The sequence below is a fragment of the Acromyrmex echinatior genome, chromosome 2 (assembly GCF_024713525.1).
Source record: "Acromyrmex echinatior isolate Ae372 chromosome 2, ASM2471352v2, whole genome shotgun sequence".
Lineage (NCBI taxonomy): Eukaryota > Metazoa > Arthropoda > Insecta > Hymenoptera > Formicidae > Acromyrmex > Acromyrmex echinatior.
The window spans coordinates 24,902,580-24,919,439 of record NC_141853.1 but is presented as its reverse complement, the minus strand read 5'-3'; the positions used below and the strand labels follow the sequence as shown (position 1 = coordinate 24,919,439).

At 44.9% G+C, this 16,860-nt stretch overlaps 1 protein-coding gene across 3 annotated transcripts in view; it reads right to left on the bottom strand.

The window, feature by feature from the left end:
* LOC105154580 (netrin receptor UNC5C) overlaps nucleotides 1–16,029 on the bottom strand; it is a 34,064-nt gene extending 18,035 nt beyond the window's left edge. For 2 of the 3 annotated variants that reach the window (XM_087416947.1, XM_087416948.1), the window contains exons 1-2: nucleotides 15,499–16,029; nucleotides 5,345–5,579 (exon numbers count right to left, since the gene is read on the bottom strand). In XM_087416947.1, coding sequence (XP_087273073.1) covers nucleotides 5,345–5,426 — 82 coding nt within the window. In that variant the 5' untranslated portion in view covers nucleotides 5,427–5,579; nucleotides 15,499–16,029. The remainder of the gene's footprint in view (nucleotides 1–5,344; nucleotides 5,580–15,498) is intronic. The other variant, XM_087416949.1, reaches the window with a different exon arrangement.
* Between the last annotated feature and the right edge of the window lie 831 nt (nucleotides 16,030–16,860).

Sequence of the window (16,860 nt, the reverse complement as noted above, 5' to 3'; positions counted from 1 at the left end):
TACGTCTTAATCCTGGGTAGTGCAAGAGATTGCGTATCACTTTGCACGTGTGTGAAAGTAGCACATGTTACCGATAAGATTTTGTAGAACGGGTGTGCAGCCTTATTTCAAGCTTGAACTTTATACACATGGTGATGTCGGTTGATCGATTTTCCCTCAATTTAATTCATTTCCCTGAATTCCTTTTTTAAATTTTTCGTAAAAAGTTCACGAAATGTAACAAGGCCGGGGATTTACAATTTTTGCGAGAGAATAATCGAATATAGCCCGAAGCGTAACGCACGCACGGCGGCGTGTGCGTCGACGGCGACTAAATGAATTAAAGAGCTCGAAAATGCATGAGCAGCGAGGGCGAGAGTGGCGCAAAGAGTGGAAAATGGAGGGTGATGATGCGTATTACACGACTCGATTGCGGCACCGCTACGTTAAGGCGCGTAATTAAGCGAATAACAGAATCAGATACGACTGTTCGCGTGTTACCCCCTGCGGCAGCTTCTTGGAGGGTATATTGATAACAGTGAGAGGTCGAATCGCATGCGTCATGCCGATACACTTCCTTGATACTCTCTCACACGTATCCTTTTGTAATAATTCCAGAACCATTAAAACTGAATGAAAATTCGTACACGGCGTAACATTATCGGATTCATCGCTAAAGTCTCGATACGATATATCAAATGCGCGCCCCGTAACGATCTACAATCTTCCGCAACGAAATTGTATCGAAGCGATCCGTTCCGTTTTGTCCGAAATAAAAGCGCGATGAAGCACAAAAGGGCTCCGAGGTAAGATGAGTTTCATAAATTGGATCTGATATCTCCAGGGATTTTGTATAGTGTGAACTATAGCTGTAATAATATCACGCGAGCTTATTAAACATGAAAAGCTATTTTAACATTTTATCATTTCGCTTAAATAAAGACAAAAATTGCGGATATTAAACCAAAATGAAGGATAAATTTCGAAACTCTTGTATTTCACAATCATCATTTATAACTTTGTAATTAATTGAGGATAATCAAAAGGCATGCGCTATAATCTCGTGAAAAGAAGCAGAATTTCATCGTGCAAGATCACGACTTGGGAGAACATAAACCGATCGATCGGCCGATATTTCACGATCGCCGTTCCCTCGCATATTCGCGAGGTATCGCTCCAGTCCCCTCTGTTCGCTGATATTCTCCCCGATTTCAACAATAATTGTGCTTGCGCAACTCCGGGCCTCCTTGGCCGGTGCGGCGGTCCGCTCGTTTGATTTACGATAATTAAAGCTGACCTGACCTTTCGTCGCAGCGGAGAGGAACGCGCGACTCCTTGGTCGGCCGGATACCGATGAGAGATATTAACCGACTACGAGATATTAAAAAGACTCTCCCTCTTTCCGCGTCCTCATTCTCATTCCCGATCGCCAATCTTTTTTTTTTTCTTTCCCGTCTCCTTCTCTCTTTCCTACCTCATCGTAAGAAACGGTCTTTCCGAGTCCAGCGAGACAGTCTGGTGGAACCAACCGGGTAATTGCACGATCGAGCGAGCGAGCGCGCGCGGCTTTTGCATTTTTGCCCGTGGCGATTTCGCGAGACCAGATCTCGGCTCCCACCGCACATTGCGTCCAGAACCTACGTTCCTGCGATCGCCGCGCCGGGTTATATCGCGAACGGTAATCGCGATTTACTTATGATACTTATCGAAGCAGGGAGGGTGATGGTTGCCGGTTGCGGCCGGTCGGCGTGAGTAGCGGGATCCTTTCGAACATCCGCGCGCGCGGGCTTCTATTATCCCTTTCGCTTCTCCCGACGCGACGTGTAAGCGTCGCGCTGTGATCGTGGATAACGAATCTGATCGTGAAAGCGATGATATAACGCCCGGCGATTTATAGCATGATCATCTCGTGAGGTATGATTAGAAACGCCGTCTCCGTTACTATTGCTGGTACACCGATTCGTCACGGTTTCGCGTAATTGACTGTACCGCGCTATTAAGGAAGCTCATTTCGAAGCGCGCGCGATAGGACGATTCTTTTTGAAGATATACCTTGATCCGTTACAATGGCGAAACTCGCCGAAGTTATCTCCTATAGGAGGGGAGGTCGTAAAAACGTCGATCACAAAATCAATTCTACCGTTGTATTCTCTTTGCAGCCGCGCGAGTTTCCCCTCGCACTCACGCGCATCGCGTACTTATTAAGCTTCGATATAAATCACGAAGCAACTCTGAGCGCGCACGAATTAACGATCAATTTCTCCGCATAATCCCGCGTCGCGGAACATAAATTTTCGGCCGAGGCACGCGCGACGCTATCGGTTTCATAAATTTAATACTCGCGCGGTGAGCTTCGCACAGGCGAAAACCGAAGTTGCCGGGCTTGCAGCAGGATTTGCGCGCGAGATGGCGCGAGATGAAGGATATGTATCCGTCCAGTGAAACGCGTCGTAAAAAATCCCGCCAGCCCCGAATACCTTCTCGACGTGAAATTCGGGCAGTGTCAGTTACGAGATAACGAGCGCGGTTGAAAAATTGACGTCGCGAAAGCGGTGGAAACTCGTCGCCGGTGCGCAACGGTGTGTGAGCTACCGCGTTCGACGGCGACCAAAAACGTGAGAACGCGGAGTCGCTGAAGCGGGACCTCCTCTCTGCAGGCGCACCGTTAATTATTAACGCGGCTAATATTTTTCTCGCCGCGCGGCGGCAGCGCCAGACCAGTCAAGACAGCGAAATTATGACGCGATATCACGTCGCGATAAATCGTCGGGGTAATTATTCACATGGCCGCGCGAGTATGCGTGTGTGCGTGCGTGCGTGCGTGCGTGCCTGCATATATTGCATATAATACGTCTACGTCGCGCTCTCACCCGGCAAGTTTCGTACGTATATAGGAGAATGGCTCAATGGCTTGTGATGTGACTTGTGAGTGAGCGGATAGGCGCCGTTTGTTCGCCACTTTCTGCCCGACGACGACGACGGCATGACGACGGCATGACGACGGCATGACGACGGCATGACGACGGTATACGATGACGTCGACGACGATGATTCTTAAGTCAAGGTAGAGCTATATGTATAGAGTGTGACAGACCACCGTGGAACAGTGCATTCGTGATAGGCGCCACGAGCGCCATATAACTCTCTCCCTGGAATTATTACGAGGTCAGAGGCCGTAATTGTTATTTATCAGCCGGCTGACGCGACTAAGTATATCGCCATTACGGCTTGTTTCCCGCGTAACGATGATAATAATGAGAGCGGCAATTATCTTGGAGTTACACGCGATGACTTGGTGAATAGATCGCAATCTTTTTCATATGCTTGAAAGGTGCAGTCGCGCCTGTGTCATTACGCCGTGCATTTCAGACCAATAGGGCTTCGTTATATCTTATTTAAGTAACGTAACCTACAATAAAGCCTTTGGTGCAATGGATAAATATATACGTTAGCTTTCACGCAAGGAACATGTAGCGATTTTAACCGCATTACTATATCCGCATTGTCTCGTGAAAACGCGACGTGCTTGTTGAAGATAATTGTTACTTATCCGAGGGACATGCGTGAGAAATGGAAAGCACACTTTACGAGCACGTGTACTGACGCACATGAGATATGATTTCTTGCATCGGTGACCGTGCGAAGAATACGGCGAGATGCCGCTCGCCGTAGCTTCCATCACGAGGATGCGCGTCAGAATGGGAATTATTTATCTGCCCCGTGCGCACTGCAAGAAAAATGAGTAAAGGAAGAAGACTGTGTGCGTGTGTGTGTGTGTGTGTGTGTGTGGGTTCGTACACTCGCGCTATGTTGCGATTTCTATTGTACGTACAGCACGTACCTAGGGGAATGGAAAACGAATGTTTTCAAGCCGGCACCGTTTGTTCCCGTCGATGTGTGCGCGTGGGCAACGCATGTTTCATACAGGATAATAAGGACAGGGGGTATGCGTGTATGCGTGTACGCCAAGATTATATAGTTAGATCTTCAAGGAGAAGATGGTTAGCAGGTCATAATTGTATCCTCGTTTCGCCCTAGCGTTAAATCATACACATCCGTTTTATGAGACCGTCCGATTACCGGGAAAACGGTTACACGGTACACGAGCTAACAAACGCTCGCGGAGATAAGCGACGTCGTGATTGCTTCGCGGGAACGGAATTTGGACAATGCGTGAAAAAGATGTGTCGACGGAAGAATACGGAAGATGGATTACTGAATCGCGTTTGTTTTAGGGCGACGTTGCGGGTGATACTTTTGTCCCGAGTTAACAGAGATTGATTGTCGCGCGTCCTTTTTACGTTAATGCGCGCACATAGAACGCACCAGTATCCGTGTCGTGGTAGACATCATCCGGACAATCCGTCGTTAACGTGAACGATGACGATGATATGTCGGGGGCGCTAATTAGTTAGTTGCGGTGTCCCCCCGAGGAAGGAGAAGATTGAAGAAAGAACGGAGATTTCTACGTAGTCCAGGAGGTCGCTTAAAAGTAGCTTCGGGGGAACGTAATCCATCATCGAAAACGGGCTGGTGTAATGTAACCGGTCGGTTATACCGACGACTAATCAGTCAGGCTGCCTCGCCGTATAATTAGCAGTCTCTCGGTCTCTTTCTCGCAGCGGATATCTCTCCTGCATATCCGTAACGGTCGCTCGTATATACTTTTAGCTACAATACTCGATCTTCCTTCCGTGCCTCTACCTCGTAAAATACATGCCTCTGTTTCCCGCCCGCGATCGTTAGTGAAATATTCGAGTCATGGTGTATTACGTCTCGTTCTGAGTATTGCGATCCAGAGCGTTGTTGGATGATATTTTCAAGTAGCTCGTCACGTCGCTCATCATCTCATTGTAAGTATGTTATTTACTGAGGTTCGTTTGCGGACCTATTAAAAACGCGAATTTTATTAAAAACACGACACCCATTGCTTCGCGTAATCGATCACGAAAAGAAGGAATATGCGTGAAATATGTCGACGAGCAAGTAAGAAACCTCCGACAAATTAATGCGATCAGCGATTTCATCAACGACGTAACGACATAACGTAATTTACAACATAACAGTAATGTCTCTCGTGTAAACGGATGCCCGCAGAAGAACTTGCGTAAATAAGTGGACGTCGCATTTGGCGCGAGTACCTCGAGTGAGAACTGAGAGTACTCAGGCCGCGCGCGGCTCTTCGAATTCACGAGGGATGAGAGGTCATTATAGGCTCGGCACGAGTTAAATGGCGAACTTAACGATCTTCTACGAGATCCTCTCTTCCTCGACTCTCTCTCGTCTCGACATCATCTTGCCGCCCGAAGCTTTACGACGTAGCGGCGACGGAGCTTTTTACTCTCGGCTTCAAGTTTTTATTTACCTTCGCCGGATGTGAAGGGACGAACCACTCCGGGCAGGAGCACGCAAAATAACAGGAACAGCGAGCAAGATTTCGGCCTCATCGCGTATCACGGATCACCGCGGTCCAGTCATTCGTTCATCTCTCGCACACGATGTAAAGGAGGCGAAGACTGGTCGGAGTCACACTTAAATACCGTCACTCGACGTCACTCGACACGATACTGGCCACTCGTCGGCTTGATACGAGCCCGCACCTGTAACATAAATGGGAAACAACAATGAGAGGAATTGATTACAATAATGGCTGCGTTTAGCAGAGAAAGCAGCTTTGCGACTGTTGTAAAATTCTTCAATACGATTGATTCTTGCTTTTAGTTTCTTATGGATCTAAATGTGTAAACCAATCATATTGAAGAACTTTATAAAATTTAGTTGCAAAGCTGCTTTCTCTACTGAATGCAGCCAATGTTATCATCTCGCAGTTAACGCTAGAAAATAATGCCTTGCAGACGTAGACAAAGTACGGTCGTACGCGCCGTAAATCTTGGATATTTGGTATAAAGAACGTAAATGAAATACGCTGCGTTTAGCGATATTTCGGGAAATATGATAAAACAACCTATTTCACTGCTACGTTATGTGGAAGACTACTTTTTACACAAAATGGAAATTCTCCTCGCAACGGGGCAAAGAAGTATCGAGGTGAAATGGGTTTAACGTCGATCGCGTCGCCACCACGACGTTGTGTTTCTACCGGAAAGCGTAAAAGACGGTTAGGAAAGTCGAGAGTGCCACTTACGACGTAGCTAGCAGCCCTTGCCATTTAAATATTCCAGCGGCGGCAGACACTTTCCCGCACGCGAAATTTCCTTCGCGGCGCCTTCATTTTCAGTCGTTGCTACCGTGAAAGGAACATAAGGAAAGCCAAAGCGGGAAGGGAAAGGGCGTAATTTTCCCCCGTGGTTCGATGGCTCCCTCGAAACTGCTGTTTCTTCGGGGCGGAGGATTCTGGTCGATAACCGTCGGAATTAATTATTAAACGCGATTCGTCTACTGGAAATACGGTTCCTCAGGATTATCAGGATATACTACTCGATTCAAAATTGGCAGGAACTTGATGCGTTTAAAGCTGTGCCCGAGCCGATTTTACGTAACGAGATTCAGAGATTTCTTTTAAATATTGTACCTTATTGCCTGAGAAACATATTGTATTTTAATGAGATTCTAGTAACATCACACATTAACTTGCGTCTCTATTTAACGTCTCTATCTATGAGGCGTCTCTATCTTATAATCCGAGTGTTACGCGAGAGTTATTTTCGCTTATCGATCGATACTTAAAACTCCCAACGAGATGTTTAAAATTCGCAATGTGTGCATATCATGCAACAAAATTCGCGTAGAAACGTATGATTGTGAGCACGCTTAGCGTGCGTATATGCAAAGCTTGTTAGTACCAAGTTGTTACACGATCCCATCGAGTCGGTTAGTTGAAACACGACTAAGGGATCGTTTATCATTGTCGTTCGTCAAGGTCTTTCGCTAGATGTTCGATTACATCTGTAAGTACTGTTGTACATCAGCTTTCTCGTGAGTAAACGCAATGGAATAAAACAGAATAGTGGTGAAATTTAATATGTTGCGGAAAAAAGTCATTTTAAGTTCCGTGCAAACTTTACTCTGGAAATAATCAAGATAACAAAATTTAATTGTCATTTACCGTGATATTTTATGAAATAATTAGGTTAGGATATATATATATGGTATTTTCTTAAATATATGTAGCATCCTACCTCTGTATATCATTTCAATACTGTAACTTTTTTTTAATGCCGGAATTAATAATTATTGAAATTTTTATGCAATCTATAAATATCTTATTTTATATTCATGCCAGACTAAATCTGTGCACATCGATTTTCGTATTTTCAATAGAATAAGTTCTTGAAAATCGATAAAACCACTGTTGTGTGCTGGATATGCAGGTCGAAAAATGCTCTTGAAGATTCATGACGTGGAATAATCCGGCGAAGATTCATGCAACACGAGCATTATGTGGCCACGTATCGCGGTACCCTCTATACAAATTTCCCATCTCAGGCTCGTCCTAATCCTCCGGGACGAGAACTCAATTTATAAACGTGCTTGATATTATCCATTCAAAGTTTTAAAACACTCATCGGCGTTGCGCCATGTGCGGCGGCCACATGGTATTTCACACTGTAGTTGACACGAATCCGCTTGTTCTGCGCTTGGACTCCATTTGGTTGGAAAAGCCGGTCAAAAAAGCCGACTACCGGCCCCTTCTTTCTTTCGTGATATTTGTTCAGGTAAACCGTACAGGTAACCGTACGTCTTGTGGCTCATTGTAGGCGCATCGTCAGCGTTCACGACTATAAGCAAAGATGATATTCTTTTTCGTAGCAAGTAGAAAGCGAGCACGATACGAGAGCGGTTTGAGTGTTCGCGATGCATCTCGAGTATCGTATGACAACAGGTAGAGCAACTACCAGACTGGACCTATCCAAAAGGATTCAGCTACCAGTTCTTGACGCGGTTCATCTTTCTCTATTCAGAAGGGTCAGGAATTGTATGCATTTATTATATTTTATTATACAGTCACATATTTGAGAAATCTTGATGAAGGTGAACGGTGTTATGCTTGTGGGAAAAAGGTCGGTCGAATAGGGTAGATGCGGTTATAAATTTTATTGATCAAACGCTCCGGTAGTTCAATTTTCGCTAGCAATAAACGGAGATAATCCTATCGGATTAGGATATAAATTCCAACGTCTTAATAATCGATAATTTTAATGAACAAATTTCTTCTTGTTTTGCGATGTACTAATTAAAATTATTAGAACATACGATTTTTCGACGTACGTAAATTTCGAATTCCCATCGCACGAAGGCGTATTAGAAATACTTCTCTTGCTTCCGTTTGTTCTGTCTACATTCCACAAGACACGTAACGCGTCGATGTGCGTTGTAATTTAACATAGTTTCCGCAGAACATGGTATACGTCACGAACGTGTGAAACTAATCCACGAAAACCACGTGAGCATTCCTCAAGGATGTACCGACAACCGCAAGGAATCCCTTTGGAACACGCGTCGAGCCCTGTACTACCCAGTACTCCGCCCCGAAGGTCGACTGTTCCTTCTTCGGTTCGTTTCTCTTCATTTTTCGTTTCTCTCTCTCTCTCTCTCTCTCTCTCTCTCTCTCTCTCTCTCTCTCTCTCTCTCTCGCTTCTCGGTAACGTAATCCGAGAAGATTACGGAGCGAAATAAACATGTCAACCTCCCCCGCGGCGCAGCGGCCGCGGGGATGTGGGTTCGCAGCGTCTTTATAGACCGCACGTAGAGGATATCGTAGAGGTCTTTCTTTTCCTTCGCCGCGCGCTGCCTCTTCCTTGGTCCTGCCTCGTGCTTACATACGTCGTCTTCCCTCCACGACGTTCGCTCGTTGGCGACGTAGATTTCTCTCAGATACCGGTCCTCCTCTCGCCGGCTGTTATTTAGCTAACGGGCAGATGCGTCTAGTCAGGTTCACACGAACTCGATCGGTCACGCGCTCTATCTACACACAAATCTGAATCCTTCTCAATCAAGAGTAGATGATCGCGGTTTTTTTTTATTTCTATCAGATCGATCATATCAGCCCGCACGTTTTTTTCCCCTCGGCACATAGTCATAAATATCGTTCTTGTTTGAGAAAAAGGGGAGGAACGATGTTAAGAACGAGATGAGGTTCCACTCCGCGAGAGTGGGAACCTGCGATTTCGTGGAACCTGTACAAATACGTGACTACCTGCGGCAGGAAGATTCGATTTATAGTCGTATCTTTCGAGGCACACCATGTTTCAGCGGCTTAAAAGCGTTTGTATTGTCGGGAAAGATGTTTGCAGATGTTCGAAGACGTGTCGATGTGGTTATCGATTTCTAGCGGTTATTAATAGTCTATAACGGGATGAATCCCACTTCCACTGGTTTGTACATCTAGACGAATAAAAAATTTCTTTTCTACGATATCAATATTCCGTCGACGTAGTTGGTGACCTCTTCACTTTCGCGATACGCTATCGGATTGCGAAAGAAAATTATTTCTTCGCGTTTGTACACACGGCATTTCAATCGTAATACATAGTGAGACCTTTTACTCAGGAAATCGTGGTACACAACATAAATTATCTGTTCGTGAGTATCGAGGATACTATCTCGCGTTTAACGTCGCTCTCCGTGTAGCGAAGTAAACTCCGATGCGGCGCGTGCTTCGACTTCCAACATAAAGTAAGCGTAATAACTCGAGAGATCAAAGGAAGTCGCGAGAAGAGTTTAAAAGAGTGCAACCCGTAAAATCAAGCGCCGCGGTATCCACGAACTCCTCGAGAGACTACTTCTCGCGTGAGGCAGAAGGAAGGATTCGAGTGAGGTGAGCGACGATGTCATGATCCCAGGCATCCGGATACAAAAGGTCTTTACAACTTCCACCATGGAGCGAATCAAAAGATCTGATCTGACTAAAGAGTTTATTCCCGATCCACGTTTGGCAATATCTGTGACTCTCTTTTCAAGGGCATTGCCACACCCCGTCACTACTCCAGAGCGAAAGGGATGGAAAGCTCGACGTCGCGTCGCGTCGCGTCAGTTCCGCTCGCTCGACCAAATACACCGAAATACACCTTCCCTTTGCTCTTTGATCGTTTCATCGTCCGCGCACAGAGCGGTGGCTATGTAACGCGGCTACGGTTCCTTTGCGCGTAGTCATCTCGCAAACAGGAACGCCAAGAAGCGCGGCAGAACCGGCTGAAAATATACCACGGAGACGATCGCACGCGCGCGCATGTTTCCCCGGTCTCGATGGAGGATCAAACGTTCCTACCCTGGCTTTTGGTCTGCGAAGCGAGTGCGCCGCGCCTGGAAGTTATTTCGACGTTTTTGCATGAATATAAAGTACAATGCGACTACGACCGCCTCGGGCGAGATCTCCTTCAACACCGCGATGGAGCTATGCACACGATACTGTTGACGACGAAGCCAGGAGATACCGAGGAAACGAGGACGACGCGACGCGCCGTTCACCTCGACCGCACATCGGTGGACGTAAACGAGAAGCTCTCGCCAGCGCCGGTGTATGAGATTTTTCAGGCGTTCGGTGCCTTCGGGTATTACGACGTGTAAAGAACGATGAGGTCCCCTTCTCCGGAGCCTGTAAAGTTCCTCGATTTTATCTGCGCCGATAAGAAATCCCGCGTGCAGTAAAAGTTCGTTGGAAACAGCGCGCGGTTGTTTACGGCGGATGTTCCGTAAGGTTTTTCTCGTCGCGCGTGACTTTTCCTCCATCTAAGCAACTTCTGTGGTGAAGTAAGCTACCGATAAAAAACTCACTTTTGTCTAGAGATTTCTGAGCTATTCAAATTCCACAAATATGGCCCGAATTTAAATTTTTATACTACTTTGACATTTTTAAGGATAGCTTGCATCTACTTAAGTGTTCTACAAATTATGAAGAACCTACTTTGATCATATTATACTTATTAATTGCTTTTTAGATCACTATTTCTATAATTTTATTTCAATCAACATTGAAGCTATAAATGTTTGAAGCTTCAAATTTTTACGAGACTCTAACACTTACAGAGCAATATGTGGACAAATCGAAAAAATTTCTAGTCGATAATAATGGATAAAAATTCTGACCATATCAATCAGAATTCTAGTGGAAATAATCAAATATGACGGATATTTGGACAATCGGAATTTCAATTTATACGATTAGAATCTTCTGGTTTCTATTTTCAACTAAAAATTTTTCTCAGTACAGCTAATGAAGAGCTATTTTGATGATATTATTCTTATTAATTCTATTTTAAAATCTTTAATTTTATAAAATTAATTTTATGGTACTTTGAAGCTATGGGCAGCTATTATTGAAATGCATTTTTATTTCAATATTTTTTATCCGGATTTATTTAGTTTTATTTTGTTTTATTACTTCGATAACTTCGGGGGATAAAAGCGTTCGTCATCGCAAATTTATTTGAATGAAACGAAACTGCTCGTTCCTTTATTATCTTCATTTTGCCTCTTTCCTTCGTGCATTAACTCTTCAGATTATCCTCCATCGTTATCGATCAATCAAATAAACTTTTAAAGTGCTTAACGTCTGCCCATCTGCCGCGTTCAATCGGCATCTTACTCACCGCTTCTCGATTTGTATCGAGTCGTGTTCTCCGTTCAGATTGCGCCGTTACCGAAGCCAGTGGGCCTTTAAAGATCGATCGTTCGATCGATCCGATCGTCTCGAAGACACGGTCGTTTCGCCACCGCCGAAATTCGTCGACGCGTGAATATATTTTTCGCACGCGGACACCGGGCTCTTGGCCTCTTTTGTCCGGAGCAGGTAGGCGCTTGGTGTTCTCACGGAGGCCCCGAATGAATCGACCGCCGCAGATGGGGCCCTACGCGTGCCAGGTGGGCCCCTTTCGACGATGCGCGAGGTCCTCCCGAGCCGATGCAACAACGGTGTTCTCTGCGAGGGAACCGATCGAAAACCGCGATACACGGCGCTCTGCGTGGCGGCCCAGGCTTCGTCGATCTTGACGGCGAGATAAGGCGAGACCATACCGAGTTTTTAATAGCCGAAGCACGGAAAGCGTTTCGTACGCCATGGGGACGATCGTCGGTTGGTCGGCTCACGCACTCCCAGCACGTACGTACGGGCTTCCTGTCTTCTTCGACGTAGCATTTGCACGCCGATCTCCTAGTGTGTACAGTAAAACGGAAGTTCGAAAAATGGGCGCATGGGGGAGGGGGGAGGGGGAGGGGGAATGAGAAATACTCGTCGAAGACGCCGGTGGCGGCGACGTAAAATGATAGACGTCTGCATAAAACCGTCGGACTCGACACGAAACGTGACCAATGCGCACGAATGTGTAACCTTCTGCGAATAATATCGCGTGTGAATGGCGTATTAACCCGCCAGGAGTATCGGGCCAGTTTCTACACGGATCCCGTGGAGATTCAAAAGTGTAGGTCTCGCATAATAGTTTCACTCCAGAATATCCCGACGTGATATTTTTATTCATGATGGGTGGGGGAGGGAATTTCAACGAAAGCATTATAAAGCCCGCGCACACGGCAATGAAGCTGAAATTGCACGTTGAGAGGGAGCAGGAGGAGCGATATAAGCTCTTGTATGAATTGGCTTCTAAAATACTCCGATCAATACTTGAAATTATCATTTAAAAAGTTACATCATCCTCATTTTAATCGATTAATATTTATTATAATTAACCATTAAATTAAAAAGTAGACGAAATTGTATTTGTACGCTTCGTTTGTGATTCAATCACGCCATACACCGTTTATTTTCTACTAATTGTAAGATCTATCAAGTTCTCTTTCAGCGAGAAAGCGCTATTATAATTTCAATTTGTGGCCTTTAACTGTTGTATGGAAAAATCCACGAGCGTTTTGTAAGAAACATGGATCGTCTCTCGGTGTATAATTATTTTCACTCTGTTACATGAAGGAAAGCGGAAGTTAAAAGCGCGGCTAGCGTCGATACGGAACCGTCACGAACGAGAAAGGCAATGTTGGTTGAAAGGCAAACTCCTGTCGGTGACGGGAACATTCAAAGAAGCGCGCGCGTGTCACGCTCAGTATATTTACAGAAAGTGACTAATGTAGTAAAAGCAAGAATAAAGGGATCCATCGGCATAACGTGCCTCGCGTTCCACTCTTCATTATTTTCGAGAACCCTTCTCTACGCAGTACACGGTTCCGCGTTGTGACGATCATCAACCATGAGCGACAGTTAGTCTCGCTTAATAAAGTCTCCAATAAAGTCAAATAAGGTCCCTCATTTTCAATCACCAAGCACCACCGGTGCGATCGGTCGAGATGTTTAGTCAGTGGTCGCAGGAGTCTATTTTCTCTCTCGCTCTCTCTCTCTCTTTCTCTCTCTCGTAATCATTTTGAAACCGCTCGATCTTCCGTACCGCGCTCTCACTAAAAGTTATTTATAACGGCGGAATCATGCGTCACCGGATTGCTCTAGATCGCATTTATCAATATCTGCCGATCCTAGTCACGCGTGAATTTTTGCAACAAAGTAGAAATCATGAAGCTTTCTATTCTCTTTTCTCTCTCTCTCTCTCTCTCTCTTCTTCACATTTTTTTTTAACATACCTATTATCACAGAATTTATATGCGCGATTTAATTAGTTAACGTTCCTACAATGAATGGTACGCGAAAATATTTCAACAGACATGACTCTGCAAAATGGAACAAAGCGTTAATTATTAATAGAGTACCATTGATATAATTAATACATTTTGCAGTTTAAAGAGATAGCACAGTATTATTAATTAATAACGCTCAGTCAGTAAACGCGCGCGCCATGATATATCGAACATTTTCTATCCCAAGCGATTTATATATTCGTGCTACAAAGACGCAATCTTTACGATCGGTCGTACGTGAGGTCGTGAGTGTCACGACTAAAGATTCACAGTCAATAAATGCAGTATAAAGTTGGAAGTGTAATGTTACCGATTTGTTGGAGATAATGCTGTGCTTTCAGCGTCATTTTCCTTGTTATAATCGCGCAAATGTCTGATCTATCGCAAACGATAGATATGATCGTCCTACCGGAACATCGTTGAAGGGGCTGTAATTGAATCGACCGTTTTGCAAATCACCATCGACAATCCAGCCAATCTAACGACGTAATAGCGCTGCTTTATCGAGAATCGACATTGCGCACGTATGGATATCTGGTAATCTCCAGAGACCTTCGGAGATGGTTCCCCCTGATGTATATATTTCGCGTATTTACGAGTAAATATGGGGTAGGTAGGTAGCAGTGCGAGTGCAATTTTAAAGCTTTCCGAGTAAAAGATGCAGGCATGTATCTGACGTAAATCGCCAGCAACTTACTGCTGCCGTTAAGAGTCCTACCGAAGAACGTGCTCCTGTATATGTAATCCTAGTAAGTGCCTTCGAGTACTTGTAAATCTTTATTTGACATTGCATACGGGAAGGATACTTTACGATTACGCGTGCTCGCGTACGATATTCGTGGTTACCGGGTGCCCGGGAGCCATTTATTGACATATTCGATTGCATTTTATTTACACCCAACTTACCCTGCGCATATTATTTTATCCAATAAAACTGAAATGAATTTAAGGATAATTCGTAAACTTTCCGCATATTTCGTTTCTCGGCGAGGTCTCATGCCGGAGGTATAAAGGAGGAATATAAACATAGCCCCGATGAAGCAACAAGTAATAGCGTATATCGCGAGTTAATACTGCCTCGTGTAATTTTTCCAACGACTTCATTCATTTAATGCGCAGACCTGTAATATGTGTATAACGTATTTTAGCCTGCGAGATCAATAGAGACTGTATATGTATGCGGTTGAAGATTATAGTCGCTTCGCGCAAATCCGGTAGTTGATATCGGAAAGTGATCATCGAGTCGCGATCATAAAGACCGGTATTTGGAACAAGCCAGATAGAGGAGGCTCGTCTCGTTTGAGAATAAGATACGCCACGAGTTTTTAATCGGCCCCTGAAGACTTTTGGATCGCGTCGATGCGGCGCAGCAGGAGAGCAGGGGTTAAATGTTAACGTCCATCTTTTGATTCGGTCCCTAGCGGGCTTTTGAAAATGTGCAGCCACTGGAATCAATCGGGAATATTCGTAGTCCCTCGAAAGCGTATAATGAATTATCTCGATTAGTTATCTGAAACGTCATGACTATTCTCCAGCATTAAAACATCTTGATTATGAAAAAAAAAATGTAAAATTTCATTTAAATTAAACAAATTTATAAATTTAATAAATAAACTATTTATTTATATAACTGAAAATGTAATAACTGCTAGAGAGATATATCAATTTTCTTTATATTCGATATTAAAATTGTTGCTATTTCGAGACACATACTGTTCCGATTAATCCACTTCACAGTTTTGTGAAATAATTTACGTCGTCATCTACATGTGACAGCATTTCAAAAGTGAAACATGTACTACGTTTCTACCTATATCTCAGGTAAAAAAAACGCTTTTACAACGTTATCGGGACACATTTCCTGAATCGACACAAGAAAAATCCGCTACACGATGCATTACGCAACTAACATTGGATATCACTTACTCGTGCAGCCAATCAGCGAACCGTGGTTATCCATAAACCGGCTGGCACTTTAACCCCACTGCACTGACACTGGCGTTATCATCGTTGTAAGTTCGTTACACCGCGCGTCGCAACGTCATTCTTTAATCTCGAATGCCACGATCATTGAGACGCGTATTCGTTCTTCGATTGAATAAGAAGCTATTTCACATTGATCCCTGTTCACGTACCTGACAACCAATCTTGAAAACACGTAAAAGAGCACACCAATTCCCCTCCGTCACGGGGAAGTTCATTCACGGAGTTAAAAACTCAAAGTTCGATCTTTGTAGTTGGAACTTGAAAAACGTTTCCCTACAGGTACGAATTGTGAGAAACGTCGCTTTCACCCTTCGTATATGTTTCACGGGCGGTACGGTGCACGCGCACGTCCCAACATACGAGGGTACCCGCGTTTCGGGATTAGCCGTTAAGAGTGGATAAACACCAGGAGCCCCAGCACGCGCGGCTCATGTCGGCCAACTGACTGAACTGACTCGTAGCGTAGAAACCTCGGGGCCCTTCGCCTCTCGGGCGCCGGTGCTGGGCGAACGTGGTTGTGACGGTGGTGGAGGTATCGGTGGTAGTGGTAGTGGCGAGTGGTAGTGGCGGTGGTGGTGAACGGCGATGGTGGTGGCGGTAGTAGTAACGGCGGAGGCGAAACCGTGATGGTATAGGTGCTGGTAGAGGTGGAGAGGCAACTAAGAGGAGAGGAGTGGGAGCGTAAATGCTGTTCTGCAGTCGTTCTTGTACACGCGGATCGGTGGATGCTGTGGAGTACCGTCTCAACTGCCGTACGAGACGGAGTGTACCAACTCCGTATAGAGAGATGGCCGCAGACTTTGTCAAATATTCATTCTATCCAGTTGTCGTAGTACATTGCGTGCCCTCGCGTAGTACAATATTTGTCCAGGTTGCTTGTTTCCCGATTACTCAAGGGACGCTGCAGGGGCGACTTTCGGAGCGTTCGATGGTTGCGCGTAGCTACTTGTTAGAAATGTATGATGAGACCACAAGTAACCGAAATTGGAGAGGAGAATATTTTACACTAAAAAGTCTGTAAAATAATACTTTGAGGGCGAACGGAATTGTCGACCGAAACCGAAAGTCGTACATCAAGCGAGTAAAAATCGTTTCTTATTTGTTTGCTGCCTTTTGCTTGAGTAAAGAAAGGACCGAAAGAAAAGGCAAAATCCAGGAAACCGAACTATCCTTCTCTCTTTGTAGGACAGCGGGGTTCAGGTTGAGCATAGAATCCGCTCCGTTTCGGCAGTGCATAAATTTGTTTTTTCACCAAATAAATGCGCTGACCATTTATTTGCGATTCCCGTTGCCCACCTCCGT